General features: G+C 34.6%; 2 protein-coding genes across 2 annotated transcripts; both read right to left on the bottom strand.

Annotated features, from left to right (window-relative positions):
- Positions 1 to 853: 853 nt before the first annotated feature.
- LOC21387912 (ubiquitin receptor RAD23b) lies at positions 854 to 9,472 on the bottom strand. The gene is made up of 11 exons (XM_024172755.1): positions 9,243 to 9,472; positions 8,346 to 8,507; positions 4,663 to 4,701; positions 4,422 to 4,570; positions 2,820 to 2,997; positions 2,617 to 2,748; positions 2,470 to 2,538; positions 2,018 to 2,065; positions 1,830 to 1,939; positions 1,451 to 1,529; positions 854 to 1,197 (listed from the first exon to the last, which is right to left on the bottom strand). The coding sequence occupies exons 1-11, from the start codon at positions 9,306 to 9,308 to the stop codon at positions 1,081 to 1,083; spliced, it is 1,149 nt and encodes a 382-aa protein (XP_024028523.1). The 5' UTR covers positions 9,309 to 9,472; the 3' UTR covers positions 854 to 1,080.
- A 4,854-nt stretch (positions 9,473 to 14,326) lies between these two features.
- On the bottom strand, positions 14,327 to 20,336 carry LOC21387911 (probable serine incorporator). The gene is made up of 7 exons (XM_010108886.2): positions 20,237 to 20,336; positions 19,869 to 20,112; positions 18,879 to 19,118; positions 16,874 to 16,985; positions 16,583 to 16,757; positions 15,614 to 15,854; positions 14,327 to 14,882 (listed from the first exon to the last, which is right to left on the bottom strand). Exons 2-7 carry the CDS (start codon positions 20,050 to 20,052, stop codon positions 14,593 to 14,595), a joined length of 1,242 nt encoding a protein of 413 aa, XP_010107188.1. The 5' UTR covers positions 20,053 to 20,112; positions 20,237 to 20,336; the 3' UTR covers positions 14,327 to 14,592.
- Between the last annotated feature and the right edge of the window lie 421 nt (positions 20,337 to 20,757).

The raw sequence follows: 20,757 nt of genomic DNA, 5'->3' as shown, positions 1-20,757 counted from the left end.
TTCATTTTTCAGCCTTAAATAGCCGAAAACAAGCTGACAGGGGTTTAAAAATTGAAAAGAAAACGTGAAAATCATTTTGAAAACGATACTAAATTCACCTAAATCATAAGATTTGAGGTTGATTCCAACAATGCAGAAACCACTAGTCAGAAACATACAATTAAGGGCATTGTTCCACGCGTTTGAAACTACGATTCTGATGTACTTTTCTCTTAAAAAAATGAATAAAAATAATTCTTACCATTAATTCTCTCACAAAATACAAAATTTAAATTCAAAATCAAAATTATTCACTTATACACATAAACCAAACAAGCTATTAGAGTTGAAAACATCCACCCTGGTTGGTTCATTGCATAAACTATCAGTCATCACTTTGGTCCAGATTCTCCTATAATGGCTTTTTGCAGACATTGGGTTTTTTTTTTTTTTTGAGCCACATTCTTCGTTTCAAGATTGAATAGCCATTTAATTTGGAAAAAGAGCGACAAGAGGAATATCGAATTTTATAATCTTTTCATAATCAACGGATAAAAAACAAAATTAAAATAATATCATTAAACATCAAATACAAGAGCGATATGTGCAATAAACCCAACGAAATAAAATCTCTGGGGGTCCCCATTTTGTCCCTCAACCTCTATTGATCTGATTAGAGTTCAAAAATTCTATAAAAATCAATAAAAAAAAATAAAAGATTAAATTATTTCTTTGCTAGAACAACACTTTTTTTGGACATTCCAAATGCTAGCGATTTTCCCAAACATGAAACAAAAAATTTCAGTAAACGAGCATTATAAAATGAAGCAGAACCCTTTCTATAGCAACCTAATAATTAATTCCCCACAACCTAAATAAAAAAATAATAGTTAATTCTCCGTAAATAAAAGAAGCCATGACAAAGGAAAATTTCTCGTACCAGGATAAATAATTAATCTCGGCAAAATTAATTATAACAAATACCTTATTAAAGTACATAAATTTACTCCAAAACGCTATCCTAGTGAAGAAGCTGAAATAGGCACGGATCCAAAAACCTAAAAACTATGAATCCAATGGTACAGCCACAGGGGTCATCATTTAATCCTCAAAATCTCCAGCATGCTCCAATAGGTAATTTGCAGCCAATTCCTCATTGCGATCGCACGCCAAATATGCTTCGATGACTAGGGCTCTGTCAAATCCCATTGCCTCAAGCTACAACAAGCATATAATCAGTAGAGCCGAGGAATATGAGCAATAATGATTAGCATTTTCGAGGAATAAACAACAGAAAATAAATAGGACCCGTTTCGTCGTGGGTTCAAACTAGATGGTTTCAATTAAAATTCAAATTTTTGTGAGAAATAACGCTCTAGTAAGAAAACCAAGGTTTGAATCCCTTTACCAAACAAGCTCTTAATTTTTTAGAAAATCATAAAGAGCCTTCAAGATTGATAAGAAAACATACCCGTTCAATAGCCTCCTGTTCTTCTGGCGTGACATTGATGGCATGAGGCATGTCTTGCTCGGGCTGATCAAAAATGTCACTGGAAGAAACAAGACTTAATAAGTGTACAATTCTACATGCGTATGGGGCTTTTGTGAAGGAAATAACTTCCCATCGTTCACTAAAATTATGTTAAGAGACTCGAGTACGTAGCCGAGTGAGTTGTGAGCAAGGACACATACTGAGTTTTTGACGTTATTATGCAAGATCAATTAGGTAACTAGAGCAAGTCAACTAATGAAAAGCTGCATGCACTGCCTCTCAAAGATTAAGTGCCAATTACGGTGAGATGGTATGCTACCGTTAAAAGTTTCCAGTGAGAATATAACAGAAAACTCACCCTTCAGAACCCTCAAGCGGTTCATTTATTAACTGAAGGAACTCCGCTTGGTGCTCCTGAATCAATCGTAAAAGCTGGGGGTTCTGCTTTCCAAGCTCCTGTAGCATGGGCTGTGACAATAACAGCAGAAAAATCTCAGACCATATAAAAAAGTAATCATACAACAATTGCAAGTAAGGGATACAGACCTGTAAAATTTGTGGATTAGCTTGCACCATTGAACGCAGAGTTTGAAACTGAAACACAGAAAATAAAGAGAGAAATATGTAGTCAAGTCACACTCACCACATCTCGATCAGTTCCCCTTTTTAAGACACGTGAGAAACGTATATGTAGGTGACATTAAAGATACTGTCATTACCACCTGGACAATTAGACAACCAACCCGTAATCGCAACAACCCAATTGCAAGAGCAGAGCTCTACCAACTGAGCTATATCCCCCCGAGCCCAGTGGAATATGCATAAAGAAGTCAAATGCTTCTTCTATTCTTTTCCTTGGCGCATCTGGGCCATCCAGGACTTGAACTAGAGACCTCTATGCACCCAGGTGTTCACCTCCTTTTCCCTCCATACCCACTAACAAAATGATATATAAAATTTAAAAAGATCCCAGGTGAAACAAGAAAAAAAGAAATCACCTGTTGGTTGTTCCTAAGGAAATCAAGAGATCCAAGCGCACCACCAGCACCAGCACCAGCAAGTGTTTCCTAAATAATTTCGGTTTAGATATGAAAATTCACATCACAGAACAAATGCAAGGGCCTTTCCATAATCAGGGGCCTTACCTGAGGAAACATATTCAAGGGAGCCGAATTAGGTGCCCCAGAGGCAGGAGCAGTGGTTGCACCAGTTTCAGTTGCCTGACTTGCAGGAAAACGAGCCACGGGCACTGCAACTTCTGCAGCTTCTGGAATACCCTGGAGAGAAAAAGTCAGTAATTAAAGCTAGAAAAATGAAGCAGCAGAAAATTCATTGAATTTAGACATACAGAGTACAAGTAGTCCACTGCACGTTCTGGATTGTTATAAGCTGCTCGGAGTGCTCGGGTCACTGTTTCTCTATCCCAGTTGCCACCACCCATATCCATTATTTGTTGAATGGTCTGCTCAAGATTACTACCAGCAACCAAATTTGAAGCAGCTTGACCATAGGTATCGCTAGTCACGCTGCAGTAACAACGTTATATCATCAACAACAAAATACATGACTCAACAACAGTTATAAGAGTAAAAAATAAAAATACAAAAAGTAGTGGACGAGGAATCTTCAAAAGATCAAAGAAAGACGAAACAACAGCCCAAGAAAAACAGACAAACACACACCCTTTCCACTGGGATGAATAAAAAGAAACGGAGTATCTTAAAATTCATTGGTAGTCTAAGCTCATAAAGAAGCCACAGTGAATTCTTATCCACAAGACCCACATAAGAGCCAGCGCCCATCATCTCCTCAAGAGCTTCTCTCACTCCTACTACACACGCAAAATTCCCCAGGTGATGAATAATCGACATTGGGAAGGATAACCCAATAAATCCCAGCTTTATCTAGCAAGCGTCATCATTATCGTAAAAAAACTGGCAGTGCAGATATAAATGATCTATTTATATTTTTACCACTGCTTTTGCAAAATATAATTCAAAGTGATGCAAAGAAAGAGAAAGGTCTCATCTTTTGCCTGATAAGCCAGCAATTAACACAATTAGCAAATCCAAAAAACATGCGTGTGTGTCCCCACCCACGCACGCACAAAAACACAAACACCCCCCCCAACACACGCGCATTACGACTGCTTCTCTTCGTCCTCCAAAAGAAGATAATATAATCTCACTTGCAGGTTTGCCATCTTTTTCCCATGAGAAACAAGACTTCTGTTAACCCCATCAGATGTGATAAGCTCACAGCTATGTGTAAAATAATCAAATATGTTAGCAGGTTTGCCAGTCCCCAGAGGTACTGCTTGTGGTGGAAACAAATGCATAAATAAAGAGTAAAACCATTTCTATCTTAAGCAACGTATCTAATAGATAAATCATCACAGGTACCAAATGAGTGCCTAACTCAAACATTAAATTGAAGAGACATCAGACAAGCATCCAACCTGCCTAGTGATAAATCACCACCCTTCCCAAACATAACAATTAGGTTTTCTTTTTCATTCCCAAAGAAGCAAAAATATTGTTGTCACTACTTCCTTGGTCAATACCATGAGAGGGAAGAAGCATATTTTATTTTCCTATGTTATCTGAAAGGTAAAGTTTGCTAATTTGGATTGTGTCATTTTTTTCTCATAAGAAACAAGACTTGTGTTATTTCGTTATTTAAAAAAAAAAGAAAAAAAGGACCGAAAAAAGAAACCAAAAAAAAACAAACAAACAAACAAACAAAATCCTGAAGAGAGAGAGAGACAACAAGATGTCCACCTAATCCCAGTCTATATTCTGAACACTGATGGCAAAAGAGGAAACAGAGAAATAAATGTGATGCAAACATTGATGCAGGCCTGCTGGTCAGCAATATCCAAAGCATAAGGAAAGAATCTATCCCAAAAAGATAAAAGCAAGCAAAAACGATGGTCTCCATATAAACTTACGGAGCTTGAGCCGGAACAGCAGGAGCTTCAGCAGGGGCAGCAGGAGCTTCAGCTTCAGCAGGGGCAGCAGGAGCTTCAGCTTCAGCAGGAGCAGCAGGAGCAGCAGCATTTGAGGTTGGCGCAGTAGCAGGAGGGTTTGTAGAAGCTGGCTGTTGTATACAGGTAGCAGTGGTTTACATTTTACATAGAAATAGAAGGTACGACATAATTCCTAATTGCCATGAATAAGTAAGAACATTACCTGAGTAGACGAGGCCCCAGCAGAACCTAATGTTTTACTCTGTAGGCAGTAAAAAAGGAATTGAGAAGAAACTCAATTGACAAAAATGGACACAATTAGAAAGGTCATACAGAAACAAAATACACAATAAAACTAGGATTAGTAGGAGGCTATATGTTAGTTTTTTACTAGAATGAAGATGTTTGCAAATAACATATTACACAAAATATGTCTAATAACTTTCTAGCACCCCATCAAATATAAATAATATCTTTTAGAAGAACTAGGAGGTAGGAAAAATAAAACCAAAAATTGACAAGTAAACAATGCTCAGCATGATTTCAAATTTCGCAGATTGCTGAACTGAAGAAAAATTATTTTTCTAGATAGTTTTACTTTGGTTATAGCTATGGTTCTAGATTGCGCAATTAGGTACTAAAGTGTTTTGCTTGTAAGGCGCGGCTGTAAGTCTCAGAACAGTGTCAAGCATAAACCTCAAAATAAAATCATAAAAGAAAACATTAAAAATATTAGAAACCAAACATTGATTTTCTGCAAGACGGAACAAGAGTTTCTAGTCCCTTTCATGGTCATAATTATTTTTTCCACTGCAGCTGCCTCTTATGCCTCGTTCACTTCGCGGATTCAAATTTTCAATTCGAGTTGAGATGTGACATTTTCTGAGAGCTTTTCACTGTAGCAGAAAAAGTTAGATGTGACATTTTCTGAGAGCTTTTTAATGTAGAAATCTAAAACTAAAAACTCGAATCGGTGAAATGAACGAGGCCTTAATGTTCAGCAGCAACTCGATCTGATATTCAATTTGGTTATGTGAAATAATATTTTTTTTCTAGGCTTCTTAGCAGCAATTTAAGAAAAAGCGGAGGTTAATAACCTTAATTGATGGGGAACAAAAATAAATGACACATTTTTTGGTAAGTTTGTAAATAGAAGTGTGGGATTTACCAGATTTACTCCATGACCAAATTTAACAAATCTGAGATTTACACTTACTTGGTTAAATTCAGGATTTATCGAATTTACCCCATGATCAAATTCGGTAAACCCAGGACTTACCAGATTAATCTGAGATTTACTTACTTGGTTAAATTCAGGATTTATCGAATTTACCTCATGGTCAAATTCAGTAAACCCAGGACTTACCAGATTTACTCCCGTGGAGTCCCAAATTATATACACTTTTTTTTTTATCAATATTTAAGTTTTTTTACTTACATAATATTCACTGATTTTCAGTTAATAAACTCATTTTTTACTCTTACAATCTTCTTTTAAGTTAAAAATGGCATTTATCAATAAATTTTAGCAAATAAGCTATTTAATACCTTTAAGATTCAAAACTAGGCTGTTATAATAAGAAGAATGAAATTTCTTAAATACAAGCTAAACCTCAAGGTATAGAGTGTAATGTTAACTAAAATCAGCTTCTGAAAGTTGCTCTAATAAATAACACGGGTGGTCCACGGAGAGTTTCAATCCAAAGTGTCAGTGTTACAAGCAGTTTAGTGTGATATCACCATTTGAACTAGGGATAGGAAGGCAAATTATCAGCCATGCATTGAGATTGCGCAATATTAAAGCAAGCCTGACCATGGGGCATTCAAAAAAAAATGTTCTGGGCATTAAGCCTCAACCTGTTGGAAAGAGACATACGCGTCACATACACGAGGGGGAGGGGTTGTTGGGAAATTTTCAGGCTGAAACCAATTAAAATGCCCAAGCCCCAAAAACTGCTATGTATTGAAGCTGAATGTAAAAACAAGCCTATAGAAAATAACGTTGCCACTAAATATAAAAAAACACTTGCTCTGGAGAAGAAGTCTGGGCATCAAAGAGACTGGAAACCCTAAACGTGACTTGCTGAAAATTAAATACTTGATTTTTCATTTTTTTAACTACTTTAAAAAATAATTAAATACTTCTCCAGTTGGTCTGGAGAAGAAGTCTGGGCATCAAAGAGACTGGAAACCCTAAACGTGACTTGCTGAAAATTAAATGCTTGATTTTTCATTTTTTTTTAACTATTTAATTTTTATGGCTTTATTTCGAGGCTTAAGCCTTAAACCACTTTGACCATTTGTGGCTTACACCTCGCTACACATAGTCAAAATGCATCAACACTTAATTGCGCAATTCAGAACCTACACTATAGTTATATTAAAAATTTAGCAGCACGCCCATCCCTTTTAATTAATTGCAACCCACATATAAGTGGAGTGAAAAATATGTTAACAGGTAAAGCATAGATGAAAAAGACAGTAAGAAGAAACAAAACCCTATATAAGTGTACGAACTAATTGATGCAAGGTTGCAACCGCATCAACGATGGTTGCTTTTGTCGAATATCGAACAGTGTAAAACCAACTAGGGATGCCGCCTAGTGGGTACAAGTAACAACTAACAACAAAATCTTCCCAAGTACTCATGCTTTTATGCTTTTACCAAGCTGGGACAAGACGAAGTAGAATTATGTCTCATGCATAATGTAATTAATTTTTCCAGCAATGCAGTTCAATAATAAATTACTTGAAGGTGTTGAGCAAAAGCAGAACTAGCAGACAACAATTATAATAAACATTTAAACCCAAAAATACGGGAAGGAAAAGAAATTCCAAATCTATTGATATCTAAAAGGTAAAAAAGGTTCCAGAGAAGGTTTAGTCTGTTTCTAAACAAAGCAGTTTTGTCCCCTTTTTTTCCGTTTCACACCCCGCTTACCTGGATTTCTGTCGCCTATTTTATTTTTGGTCACATTAGTACTTTCTTTATTGTTTGAAATCTCTTAGTTTAAGCATTTGAGCACAGTAGCACACCTCTGTAAAAGAGCTTCAAAATTTTTCCATTACACAATTGCTGAATTGCTTAAACTAATTCCTAATTATTACCCAAAACTCCTTCAATTTGTGATTTATCCTTTTTCTTTAATTTTCCTTGTGCATCAAACAAAATTGTTGATTGAGTTTTCTATCACTATTTTGTGTGGATCTTCAACCATGCCTGGCTAAATTGCTTAGGTGAGTCTTTTCCGTTCTTTATCATGTTATTGTTAAATAAAGAATGTACGCAGATATTATTACCTAAATGAGAATGCTCTCAATATATAGAAGTTAAATCAAGAAAGAAATTTTTTTCTTACAGAGTAAACAATTTACTCTCAATATGTAGAAGTTAAATCAAGTAAGAAAATTTTTTTCCTGATCTTTTAGGCCCCGTTCTTTTCACGTTTTCGATTGAAAACTTGAGTTGAAACTTGAAAAGTGACTTTATGTTACAAAAAAACACTAGCAAAAAAGTTGAATTTGAATTTTTGTGAGAGAAAACACTGTAGTAAAAAGTTTGAATTGTGATTCAAGTTGTGAAAAAAACAGACCCTTATTCATCTTGCTTGTACCTTGAGTTCTCCAATAAAAAGATTGACAAGTAGAGTTGTAACTAAGCTTTTCATATTTTAGTATCGCAATTTGCTCTGTTATTAAGTATAACGTAAATCTACAACAATTGTAAAAGAATGAATGAGGAAAACAACTTTTTTCATATCGTATCCGACAAATACACTAAAGGACATGTGCACGTGCCAAGCATGTGACTCCAACTATTTAAACAACAAAAGAAGACGTGGCAAAGTTACAATGCAATGCAAGCTCATAATAGTCACATTTTTTCAAGGAAAAACAAAAAATTACCTTGCTAAGCATGACAACAAGGAAACCGTCTTCCGAAACCTTGTTCTCCGCCAGTGTAGTCTCATCTTTCAATACCTTCCCATTGTGAATCAGTAACTGCTGTCCACAAGGATAATTGTCCTTGCCTTGTACATCTTCAATGTTCTTCTTAACAGCCATAACCTTAAACACAAGGAATTCCGATTTCAACCAAACCATTTATATCAAGCTTCGTAATAACCTTTCCGAGACAAAAAACTAGTCATTCAAATTCACACAAATCTACGTGTACATATATGTGTACTTATATATGTACATATATATATATATATATACTTGTACACACACATACATTTGTGTTTGTACAACTACTTTTCATGCGATAACATTTAGTGTGTTTGTGTTTATACACACACACACACACACACACACACACAAACACATATATACGTATGTATGAGTGTGTGAACATATATTTATATGTTTTAAAAAAAGGTCAAAACACTGCTTCATAAAACATCTTTCCATTCAAGAACATGAACAATTACTTTAAACCCAATTACGAATCAATATGGAAATCCTTTTTTTACTTATTCTGACACGAATAAAATAGATGTAGATTTAACAAAAATGAAAAAACAGAAAAAGTAGAAAAAAATCAATGCTTTTGAAGAGAGACAATTTGAAATTGAGCAAAACATAATAAATTCTCACTAATTTCTACAACGGAAAACAAATCCAAAAAAAAAAAAAACTCAAATACAACCTAAACTATAAGAAAAAAAAAATCACTCATTTTCAAAATGAACCCGATTTTCTTCATTTAGTCCGACAGATTCAAACAACAAAAACAAAGCTCCAGATGAAAATGAAAAGGATAAATAAATAAAATGAAAATAAACGGAGGAAGATACTGACTGTGTCGGCTGGCTGAACCCTGATTTCGAAGTGACGGCCTTTGAGAGTCTTGACGGTGAGCTTCATCTCGGCCGACAACTAAAAGACGAATGAGGGAGCGAAACGGCGACGTTTTAACGGGGAAATCCTGGAAGAGAACCCTAGAAGACCAGAACCAAAGTTTTGGGGGAGAAAAGGAAAGGGAAGGAAAGGGAAGGAAAGGAAAGACAAACAAACACAGAAGACAGAAGAGAGAGAGAGAGAGAAAGAGAGAAAACGTCAGTTTTTGGATTTCTTTTTATATGATGAGTAAGGACTCGCATGCGTTGTGCACGTGATTCAAGTTTGAAACACTTTGGTGGAAATTTTCTCCTGTAGACGGCCCTACAAAGAAGGCCAATTTTTACCTACTAAGGGGACGTTTGGTTACAGAATTTAAATCATGATTTGAATCACGATTCATGATTCATTACAGTATTTTCTCTCATAAAAAATACGCGTAAATTAAAAATAATTCTAATCACGTGATGCGTTGTGCACGTGATTCAAGTTTGAAACACTTTGGTGGAAATTTTCTCCTGTAGACGGCCCTACAGAGAAGGCCAATTTTTACCTATTAAGGGGACGTTTGGTTGGAGAATTTAAACCATGATTTGAATCATGGTTCATGATTCATTATAATATTTTCTCTCATAAAAAATACACGTAAATCAAAAATAATTCTAATCTCTCCGTCCTTTTTTTCCTTTGAGAGGTGTAAATGGTAATTTCCTTAAATTAAAAAAGATTGACTAAACAATAAAAATATAACTATAATGAGAAACTCTCTTACAAAAATTGATTTCTTGGTGCTTATTGTGGGAATCATAAATTGAACTCTTTAGAGAGATTGAGCGGACTTTCTCAAATTAAAAACATGATTACATTGAATAACCTACTTAAAGACATCTAAAATGATTGGAATATTATAAAATGTGGAAACAATCTCCTCATAACTTTACATATGTTCGTTAAATTTATCAAACTAATGAATATATTATTAAAAGGATAAAGAGGAAAAAGACATAAATGTTTATAAAGTAAATAATATATTTTTAAAACAATTGAAGTAGGATTATTTATTCAACGCAGATACATTTTTTACTTAATTTATTTAATGGCTAATATAATATTTACTTCATCGTTTCAAAAATATATTATTTACTTAAAAAAATTTATCAAACGTGTACTATTTACTGCAATTACTGCATATAAATTATCCCTTTAGCAATCTTCGCAATTCCATTTGACCTTTTTTTTTTGGTATTGTGGTGCAAGCTAGCTTTATTTCCAATCATTTTGCTTATTGAATTGCCTTTGTCATAAGTAAGTATTAAATCAAGTTACTAGTAACAAATTAAAAATGAGTTGGAATATAGTTATTCAATTAAAATCAATCTAAGCTAGATAATGCAATCAACCCTAGTTAGGGCATGATTCACTCAACCCACAAAAAAAAAAAAAAAAAAAAGAACCACCTTAGGTGGGGTAAAGGCTCAATAACCCCATCCACGAGCTTTTGTTTTTTTATTTACAATACTATGTATAATCGAACTCATGTCCTCTCAAATTTAAGTCTCATCTCACCCTATTCTATGTCGTTTTACCTAATAATCATACTCATTAACGTTTTATTAGCTCTTTTTGTGCTAAATAAATGAAATATATGATCATATGTACGTATATTGATTTGATGTGAAATATGCATGGCACATAGCCATTAGGGTTACCGGGTATAATACAAATTATTTAATAAATTACTCTGCAAACATTTATTAATGGTGCAAAATAGGTTGTGCCAGTATTTAGCCTTACTTTTTCTATTTACTATTTCCTAAAATTGGTTAATTAGTCATTTCATACTTATAACATTGAATTCCTTCATCGCCTATAGGGCGGATAACAAAGCGGGGTAGAGACAGAAAATGATTTCCATCCCCATCATCGGTCCTCGTAACCATCTGTATCCCTATCTCGATCAACGCTTATTACTTAAAGAGAGGTGAGATTAGAGACAGAGAATGATTTTCATCCACATTTTTGGTCTCCATCCTCGCCTTCATCCTTAATTGATATCCCTTATTCCTTCCTTTTTTGGGGTGAGTCTTTGTGAGGCCCTGTTCACGTAGGAAATAATGTCATCTCTGCCCACCGACTCACCAAAGTATAGCTCATAAGAGTGAAGCTAGGGGTGGGGCCCACTATTAGAGTGTGGTGTGGGGGTTGTGGAGCACCTCAACATTTGTGAATCTATACCCATTTACTAAAGAAGAAAGAGTTTTTTAAGAGGGACGAGAAGTTTCGTTAGTTTCTCCCCTCAAGAAGAGAGTTTTTTTAGGGGGCGGGGGGGAGTTTTATCAGTTTCTCCCCCCACAATTAACCCCAAAAAACGTTTTTTTTCCTAATAAAGAAAGGGATTCGGTATGTTGCTTCTCTGTTGCCACATGTCAAACCGTGATTGGTGTGCATCTAAAGTAGCATGTTACAATTCATCCGCTCAAAAACGAGGTCATGTGTCAGAATATTATTCGAGGAAAAAACCCGTGCTCATGTAAACACGGCCCATGGAATCCAAGGCATCCCATTAGTGCCCGACAACGATGCCATGTTTCGCCTCCTCATTGGCCGAACGAAAAACATGACGGGGCTCACCTGCAACAAAGATGCCGCGATTGTCTTCTTCCCTCATGTTAGATGCGCCTCTCTCCACTTGTGTTCCTCATGCGCCAATATCAGCCATAATGGTTTCGATCTGATGGCCAGAAAAAATGTCCCGATTTTATTTTTTAATTATTATTACTTGTTATATTCATTTATTTATTTTATAGTGATTTGTAGTTCGATTTTGTCCATTTTAACGTCATTTTGCACTAAATTTTTGATACTATTCAGATAAAATGTTATAAATAATCGGATAAAACTAAAATTAAACAAAAATACACTAAAAAAAATAAAATCACACCTTATTAAATAATAAAATTAAACAAAACAAAATAGAATTAGTTTAAAACACAGCAAAGTAAGTGGGCACGCATCAACGTAGCATTCGCTGAAAAAAAAAGAGATAAAAATAAATAAATTGTTTATACAATGAGAGTAAAAAAATTGAAAACATAAAAAAATGTTTATAAATTGTTCATAAATTTTGTATAAAAAAAATTAAAAAAAATAAAACTAATTTAAAACGCAACCAAATTAGTTAAAAACTTTTTCACGTGTCTTTTGCTTTAAATTTTTTTCTCACTTTTATCTTCATTTCTTTTATGTCCTTTTTTTTTCACTTTTTTTTCAATAATTTAACGTGCGGAGTGCGCGTGATTCATTTAAACTAACGATTATGTAAACTATTTTTTTTAAATTACATAATCTTATTTTTTTCTTTTAAAAAAATAATTTACATAATCTTATTTTTTTCTTTTAAAAAAATAATTTACATAATCGTTATTTTAAATGAATCACGCGCAGGGTGCGCGTTAAGGACTTGTATTATAAAGTTTGATGAATTATGATGGATGTCTGCATTGTACACTTCTTTATTAAACAAAAGCTCGCAATTTATGTTATATCCCCAAATCGATAGTTTACTAGATAAATAGCTGAATTACTTGATTCATTCGTATTGAAATAAATTGATGACATGCCGAAAAGAAGACATAAATCAAAATAAAATAGGAAGCGAAAATTTGGGTCGTTTACACACACATGGGGGGTCAAAACTATTAACTTTAGGGCAATGAAATGAAGGAATCCTACAACACTTCGAGAAATTTATATTAAACATCTGTGCATTTGTCGTTTTAGGTGGAATTAGAGGCCATTCAATTCACGCGTTTGAATTCATAATTAAAATCACTGATTTAAACCATAAACCAAAAACACTCCTTAAATTATGTAATTTAACAAATGCCCCTTATTTTTATTTTGTATCAACTTGTCTCCCAATCTTTTAGCTCAGAGGACAACTTAATTTAAAATTAACAACTTAAGGGATATTTATGAAATTATATATAATGTCACTTAATGTTGAGGATGACCATGGTAATTTCAAAAATGTCATTGTATGATGTACTCTAATTCGACATACCACTTGAATTTTGCAAAGAGTTCAATTCAGCCTCTGAACTATACAAGTGGTTTAAAACACTCCTTAAATTATGCAATTTAACAAATGCCCCTTATTTTTATTTTGTATCAACTTGTCTTCCAATCTTTTAGCTCAAGGACAACTTAAAATTAACAACTTAAGGGATATTTATGAAATTATATATAATGTCACTTAATGTTGAGGATGAACATGGTATTTTAAACAAAAGTACATAATTTAGGGGATGAGATAGTCTTTTTAAAATTCCAAAGGAATGATGAACTAGATTATAGCTCTCGAGGCATTTACAAAATAAATGCTTTGCCTAAAAAGACACTCGGTGTCTTTATTTGGAATTTTTTTCTCTCTTTTTGAAATGATATTGGAAATTAATGCTAGGAAGAAACTAGATCACATGAAATCCATAAGAGCTATGAGCTCTCGCAAGTTTAAGAGTGTTTGGTAGGAAAGAAAAGTAGAAGGAAGGAAGAAGGTGGAGGGATTTTGAGAGGAAAAATGAAAATATAAGTTGTTTGGTAAGAGAGAAAAGAGAAAGGAAGAAAAAATGGAGTGAAAAATAATATATGTGAGTCCCACTATTTTTTTTCTTTCCACAAGTAGGCAGAAAATGAAATGAAAAATGGGAACAACTCATTAAAGTGAGCAAAGTTACTAAACTACCATTTTCTCCATCAACATCCAGACAAAAAATTTAAAGGTATAAAAGTAATTTACGAGTAAGATTTTTTCTTTCCTCCCAATTTAACTTTCAATACCAAATAAGTGAAGATAAGCTCATTTTCTTTCTATCTTCTCATACCAAACAACATAAAAGAAAATCAATTTCCTTTCTATCATTGATATTTTCCATCACTTCTATATTTCTTTTCTATCCTATTTTCTTTCCTTCCTACCAAACATAGCATAAGACTGAAACCACCAATTCAAATGCAGTTGAGCTATATACTATACCAGAAACAAGTTGCTAGTAATATCAATCGACTTAATAAGCATAACCGCAGTCGGTACTTCAACAAAGATTACTTTTGCCGGATATACACGGTTCATTGTAATGTATGTCAAGATTCTAGACACAACTTCTTAAGAGCACAACCATTCTATTTACACGAAAGTTTATAGCCATTTTTTTTCTTTCGCAACTTGTTTTAAGTACACACAGGCATGTTTTTACAAAGTCTAAGACAATCTTTAACCGAAACCTTGGTTGTTTATTCGGTGAGGGGGAGTTTAGAATTCCCTTTCCGGGAACAGAATAGGAGCAGCAAGAGACCAGATGTACAGCGCTGCAGTTGCCCAACCAGTTACGATCCTAACCCACACGGATGGCCAGCCAACGTCGACCAACCTCCCGCTCTCCCCAACCGATGTAGACCACCCAGTCAGAAGCATTGCTGAATACATGCTAGCCAGAGAGAAGATAAGATGGAAAAATGAGTAAGAGTACGTTACTGGCTTTGCCTTCTCCTTCTCCTCATGCTCTTCTACCTTGTCCAATGGAAGCAGAGGCTTCCCAGCACCTTCACCAGGAAAAAACAGAATGTCAAATTCTGATGCAGAACTGTTCATGTATAACAAAATGTGGAATATTCACATTTATTACCTCTTCAAAATTTTCTCAAGCACATAAAAGGAAGACATAGTTTGCATCAGCAGAGAGTGGGAAAAGAATGAGGGCTGCTTATTTTTTATAACACTAATAAAGAAGTAATTTATAAATAACACTGGTTTTAATTATTTTCTTTTGTACCACACTGCCACATCAATAATTACCACAAGTAATAATTATTATGCTCCATCATGACTGTTGGTAGTTATTCTAATTAGTAGAATAATCTGCGGGGCCAGTGACATAAAATAAAATAATTAAAAGCAATACTCTCCTTAAAATACTTTTTTTAGTTCAATAAAATAAAATAAAAATCCAGAGAAATAACTAGCATAAGGGGATCACATGCTTAAATGGTCTTTTGAAAAGAAACAATAATATTACAAGAAAATGAATAAAATCAACATGATAAAAGACTGAGAAGCTAGAGCAAGATGTCCTGTAAATGTCTATAGTACAAAACAAATGGAAAAAAAAAAACAAAAAAGAAAAGAAAGAAATAATACCCATCAAATTCTCAGATAAAACCCCCTCATTACTTGAAACCAAGAAAAAGGGAGATGCCACACACATTCTTGCATAGTTGCAAACAAATTGCCGGATCAACTAACCAAATGACTTAACATATCTGTCAAAACTTACCAGCACGAGGTGAGCTTGGTGGAGAAAGAAGAGTTGTGGAAGACCCTGCACGTACGGCTGAATATACAACAGATAGAACAGTGGTAAGCAGACCAAGAGTAAGTGTCCCAGTAGAAACAGCTTTTGAGTGCTTGTGGAGACCATTGCACTCGTATTCCCTAGGTTCGCTGGCAAGTGCACTGTAGCAGAGGTATGTGCAGTACAGAGATATGATGGACGCTGGCAAAATGCTACCGCTTACCTATTTTGGATCAAAATGGCAGCCGAGTCAAGAAAGAAAAATTAAACAGTTATGGTAATTGTACTGCAGAACATCCCAGTACCTTAATAAACGATGAAGTCACTCAGTTATAAACATTATAATTAATGTGAGGTGACAAGAGAGAAGGATAGATTAGCGAATGAAAAGGATAAGATTTCATGTTTTAACCAAAAGGGGCGTACAACTGCTCTACTAGGGGAGAAAAATATCATGACTCTTGCAATTCATGTTTTAACCAAAAACACAGGACGGTAATTGTACGAGGCAGGGAACATCATACTTATTGAGATGACCGCTATATTGGGAACAAGACAAAAGACAAATTGATTGAAAGCTCTTTATCAGGTCAGCAGAAGAAATATTAGTGTTATCGCCCACATTGATACACTCGAACTATCACACAAGTCAACAAGTAACCAAGTCAGTCCACAAAATTATCAAAGTTAGAGATGCTAACACCACAATCACGGGTATACAAAGTCCAAGAAACTGCAGCACAATAAGCTCGCAGGGACAAGTGTCATAGAAACAAGAACAGTAATCCACGAGATAACTAAGTCAGCAATGCTAACACCATAAATTAATCATGATTACATTACACAACCTAATTAGTAATTCCTAACAATATTAATGTGCACAACAAGCGTGGCATTAGTTGGTTTTATCCAAAAAAAAAGGGAAAAAAAAAAGTAAATCTATAAACTTACAGTAGGGTGCAGCGCGACTACAGCAGAGACGAAAACAGAAATTAGAGTCATAACAATGAAGAACGTGTTGAGTCCACAGTCGTGTCCAGATGGTGTGAACCAGTGGAAGAGAAGGCCAGAGAAGACAAAGGTGGCCCCATAACAAAAAAGTGAGACTACAAATAGAGCAATGTACCTGCATAAATTGAATAACAAAATAAAAATAATGAAAAATTAAGTTGTATAGGAAGTAATAGATAAGAGAAGCTAGTATGCTACAATACTATAATGAAACCTAAAGTCTAAACTAACCAGAATTGCTCATCATAGCCAACCCATGTGTCATTCCATCTGTGTACAAAATCCAACAAAAGAACAACTTGAACAAGAAGGAACAATCCAGAGCCAAACTTTGAACTGGTCTCTGTGAAAAGGAAAAAGACAATAGACACGTCAGCTTCAAAATATAAACCAAAGAGTTTAATATCTCAAAATCTCATATACTCCTCTCTACAGTCAGAAAACAGAGTTGGTCATCTCTAACGGTATAAAAATCACAAGAGAAAAGCCTAGAAAAGGTAGGCCCTATTTGACTAAGCTCTACCTTATGCTACTATACACACTAAATGAACAAAAGGAAAAAAAAAGCAAAGTGTTTTACAGTTTTGATCAGCTCTCGAATTTATATTTTAGAATGAAAAAATACAAGCTCAAGTCACAAACTCAAGATGTAAACTCTCAAGACTTTTTCAATGTGAAAGTGCTAGTATAAGATATTATGGGATTGAACGATAAGAAGAGAGAACCAAAAAGAACCCAAGTAAAATATGATTCTTAATAGAAAAAGAAATCTCCTTAAAAAAAAAAAAAAAAAAAAAAAAAAAGAAAAAGAAATCATGAAAATGAAAAGCAGACCAGCAAGCTATTTCTGCACCCATGGAGTACATTGAAGCAGTCTGAAAGGAAGACAGAAATAGAAGGCCAACCCACATGTAGATCAACAGTGCACATTAAATTACGAACACTATACCACCTGAAACTATTTTCCTTTGATCTACCTTTTGATTGTTCCAACTCAAAAAAGAAACTTTCAAAACTGGTTGATTTAGTTATGTGTATTCTAGCTGGTCTCAAAATGCACACAAATCGTATTAGCAAGTGCATAATTCTCCAGCCATGCTGGCAAAGTACAACTTAACTCATTTCTTTGAATAAGAAGAAATACTATCAACAGAAAAACAACAAGAGAATATCACAAAAATTAATAAAGCAGCCAACAACATTCACCAATCATTTTAGAAGTAGGTTTCACCCTCCAATTACATGAAAAAAACAACGCAAGTTTTGTTGCTAATTGAACACCTACAAGATGATAATTTATTTAAACTCCGCACCCAAAGTTTATTGCCTTGCAATTGATTACTAAGATCAATGCATCCTCATAATTGCAACAGAATTTTGGGATACAATTGCTGGTGTTTTCACACCTTAAAGTAGAAATTCAAAGAATTTGGAAGAAAAACTCCAGTTTTTTAGGTTTTTTATTTTTTGGTTAAAGTTCCTGTTATATGTAAAAACTTCTTTAGTAGGATCCACGCTCTCGGTTAGAGGAGAAATTTTTTTTTCGAAGAGTGGTATTGTCCTTGCAATCTTTAACCATTGTAGATGTTTTGTTGATTAAATTAAGTAATTGGGATGTCACATTGGGTGTGCAGTTGTTGGCAAGTTTGTGGAAAATGCTTGTCAATTGGAAGACAACGACCATGAGGTTTAAGTTGGGAAAAGAAAAGGCGAGCTTACAAGGAAATCCTGGTATGGGTAAGGCCAATGTTGGATGACTCAGAATACAGATGGAAAGAAAGTGATGTCCTTTAGCTGCAATTTCTTGGCTTCCACCTTGAGGGCAAGTTTTTTTTTTTTTTTTTGGCAGAGGTAATAATAAGACTCGGGTTGGTTAGGTTAGTTAGCTGTGTTACAAGTCAGTTGGGGGTTATTTAGAAGGTTAACTGCAAAGATTGTGCTCATTTGTGGTGCTATTATGTGTGTAGAGTAGTTAGAGACAATAATAAAGTATAAATAGAGGAGTCAGTTAGTTGGGAAGAGGATTAGTAGTAACAATTCGGCTAAGCTGATAGGGAGTGGATCAGACTCTCCAAATCCTAACAAACTTGTAACAAATTTTTTTTTTTCAATTTCTGATTCAAGAAACCTTATCTCTGTTTCCTTATTCGATTTGTACTCCCAGAGCTAGGGTTTTCGTCAGAAAGTTAGCAAAAAGTAAAACAAGAAACCCCGAAAAGGGAAAAAAAATGCTTACCATAGAAGTTAATAATCTCATTTGGTAGGAAAAACATAAAGATGACCAGAAGGCACCAGCAAATAATTTTCATCATCCATCCACCGTGGTGCAAACCATCACGGGGATCTCTCTGATTCTTTACACCGACCATTAAAATTGCTAAGATAGTGAAGAAGAGAAAATTCCCCAAGCTAACACGCAGCACAGCATCTGTTTCAAACCATTCTCTACTAGGTGTGTGATGGAAATTGTTGATCCCTGCATCGACAAAACACCACCGAGATATAATTACGAAAAACAAAATAATAGAAAATAAAAGGCAGCATATTTCCTTTTCAAAAAAAAAAAGGCAGCATATTCAAAAACTCATCGGCTAATCTTATATCAGCTGCGTGTCAATGCAATAAGAAATAGTGTACTGTTTTTAAGTTCTCTGAAATCTAGTGATAAATTATAAGCAAATTCAAAGTAAACCCAGTCTTCTTCCTTCGCCAACTTGTCCACATCACAAAGTCAATATCACAATTTTATTCAACCAAATATCTGATTCTAAATCGAATGATTAAAATCAGAAAATAGTTTCCCATGACAATACGCATTGCACGATAATTCAAACTAAAGAAGTCAAGAGAATATCGTCCCAAGAAGGGTTAATAACAATAACAAACAACCCCCCCGCATTCCTCTCTGAATTTCATTGAAATGGTACGTTCCACACTACATTTTCAGCAAATATTCCTTATATTTTACGAATCGTATTCAAGTTATCCGTTATGTTTTACAAATCGTGATTCGCTAAAAACACGTATGATTTTTGTTATTATCACTCCAAAGAATCATGACCAGCGAAAGACCAAATTTTCTTTTCTTGACAAGTTTGCTAAGAATTACTATTGGACTCCGATATTCCACGAACAAGGAAAAATAAAAAATAAAATCTAAAAGAGCCATAATCATATAGATAAATTCATTCATCAAACAAAGGGAGGGCTAAACTTTATCACATACAGGGGAGCTTCTCCATTAGAGGAGCGGCGACCTCGCGAAGAATCCAAGAGACGATGAGAGAGAGAGCGAAGAGGCCGCAGTAGGCGATCCTGGCGGAGCGGCGGCTGATCCCCGACACCACCGTCCGACACGCGTCGCACGCGCAAGCCGCGCAGCACGATGCCAGGCACGAAGCAGCCCACATCTCTGTAAACCTTCTACTTCTTCGTCTTCTTCTTCTTTACGATCGGAATCAATTCAATCCCTGAAGAATTATTCAAAGATTTCGATCAATCAAAAACCCTAATTGGAAACTCAATTCAGAAAATCACGAAAACGAGACAAGGAAATGAGAGATTAGAGAAAGAGAGAGGGAGAGAATTACATACAAGCTGAGAATCGAAAGAGGAGGGGTGTCGGATGTGGAATCCAAATGGCTTGCGTTTCAACAACTTGACTTTTCTTTTCGGGGTTTTTGACTCGCTCACAGAGACCGAGTCGATTATGCGAGTGCGGAGCGGGCAAAGTGGATGCGCCAAGATGGGCCGGGCCGACCTATAATCTCGTTTAATGGCATATTTATTTATTCGTTTAAATTAGTATTCTTGATTTTAGTATTTAAATTTTAAATTTTTATAAGAAAAAATAATGTAATAGAATCAAAATTATAAATTTAAATGCATGAAATAAATGAGTTCTAAATATTTCATTTTTTACTGGTAAAACAATTTTTATTTACATAAAAAAAATCTTTTTATAATCGTAAAAAAAAGTTACCTAAAAAAAAATCTTTTTATTAATTGTAAATAAAATATTTACCTAATAAACTGTTATTTGCTTTAAATATTTTAAAATGTGTTGTTTAATTAATTTAGTCTCGTGTAGGGTTGTCATAATGCAGACGCACAAA

Source organism: Morus notabilis, unplaced genomic scaffold, assembly GCF_000414095.1.
Source record: "Morus notabilis unplaced genomic scaffold, ASM41409v2 Scaffold1527, whole genome shotgun sequence".
Classification (NCBI taxonomy): Eukaryota; Viridiplantae; Streptophyta; class Magnoliopsida; order Rosales; family Moraceae; genus Morus; species Morus notabilis.
This window is presented reverse-complemented; position numbering and strand designations above follow the sequence as displayed.

Excerpts from the sequence above, each read along its gene's own strand:
- LOC21387912 (XM_024172755.1), bottom strand. The coding sequence starts at position 9,308 with ATGAAGCTCACCGTCAAGACTCTCAAAGGCCGTCACTTCGAAATCAGG. Across the intron at positions 4,571-4,662 it reads CTGGGGCCTCGTCTACTCAG|CCAGCTTCTACAAACCCTCC; the intron begins GTAATGTTCTTA and ends TGTATACAACAG. Across the intron at positions 1,940-2,017 it reads CTAATCCACAAATTTTACAG|CCCATGCTACAGGAGCTTGG; the intron begins GTCTGTATCCCT and ends TTATTGTCACAG.
- LOC21387911 (XM_010108886.2), bottom strand. The coding sequence starts at position 20,052 with ATGTGGGCTGCTTCGTGCCTGGCATCGTGCTGCGCGGCTTGCGCGTGC. Across the intron at positions 19,119-19,868 it reads TCTAATGGAGAAGCTCCCCT|GGATCAACAATTTCCATCAC; the intron begins GTATGTGATAAA and ends TTGTCGATGCAG. Across the intron at positions 15,855-16,582 it reads TAGTCGCGCTGCACCCTACT|GTAAGCGGTAGCATTTTGCC; the intron begins GTAAGTTTATAG and ends GATCCAAAATAG.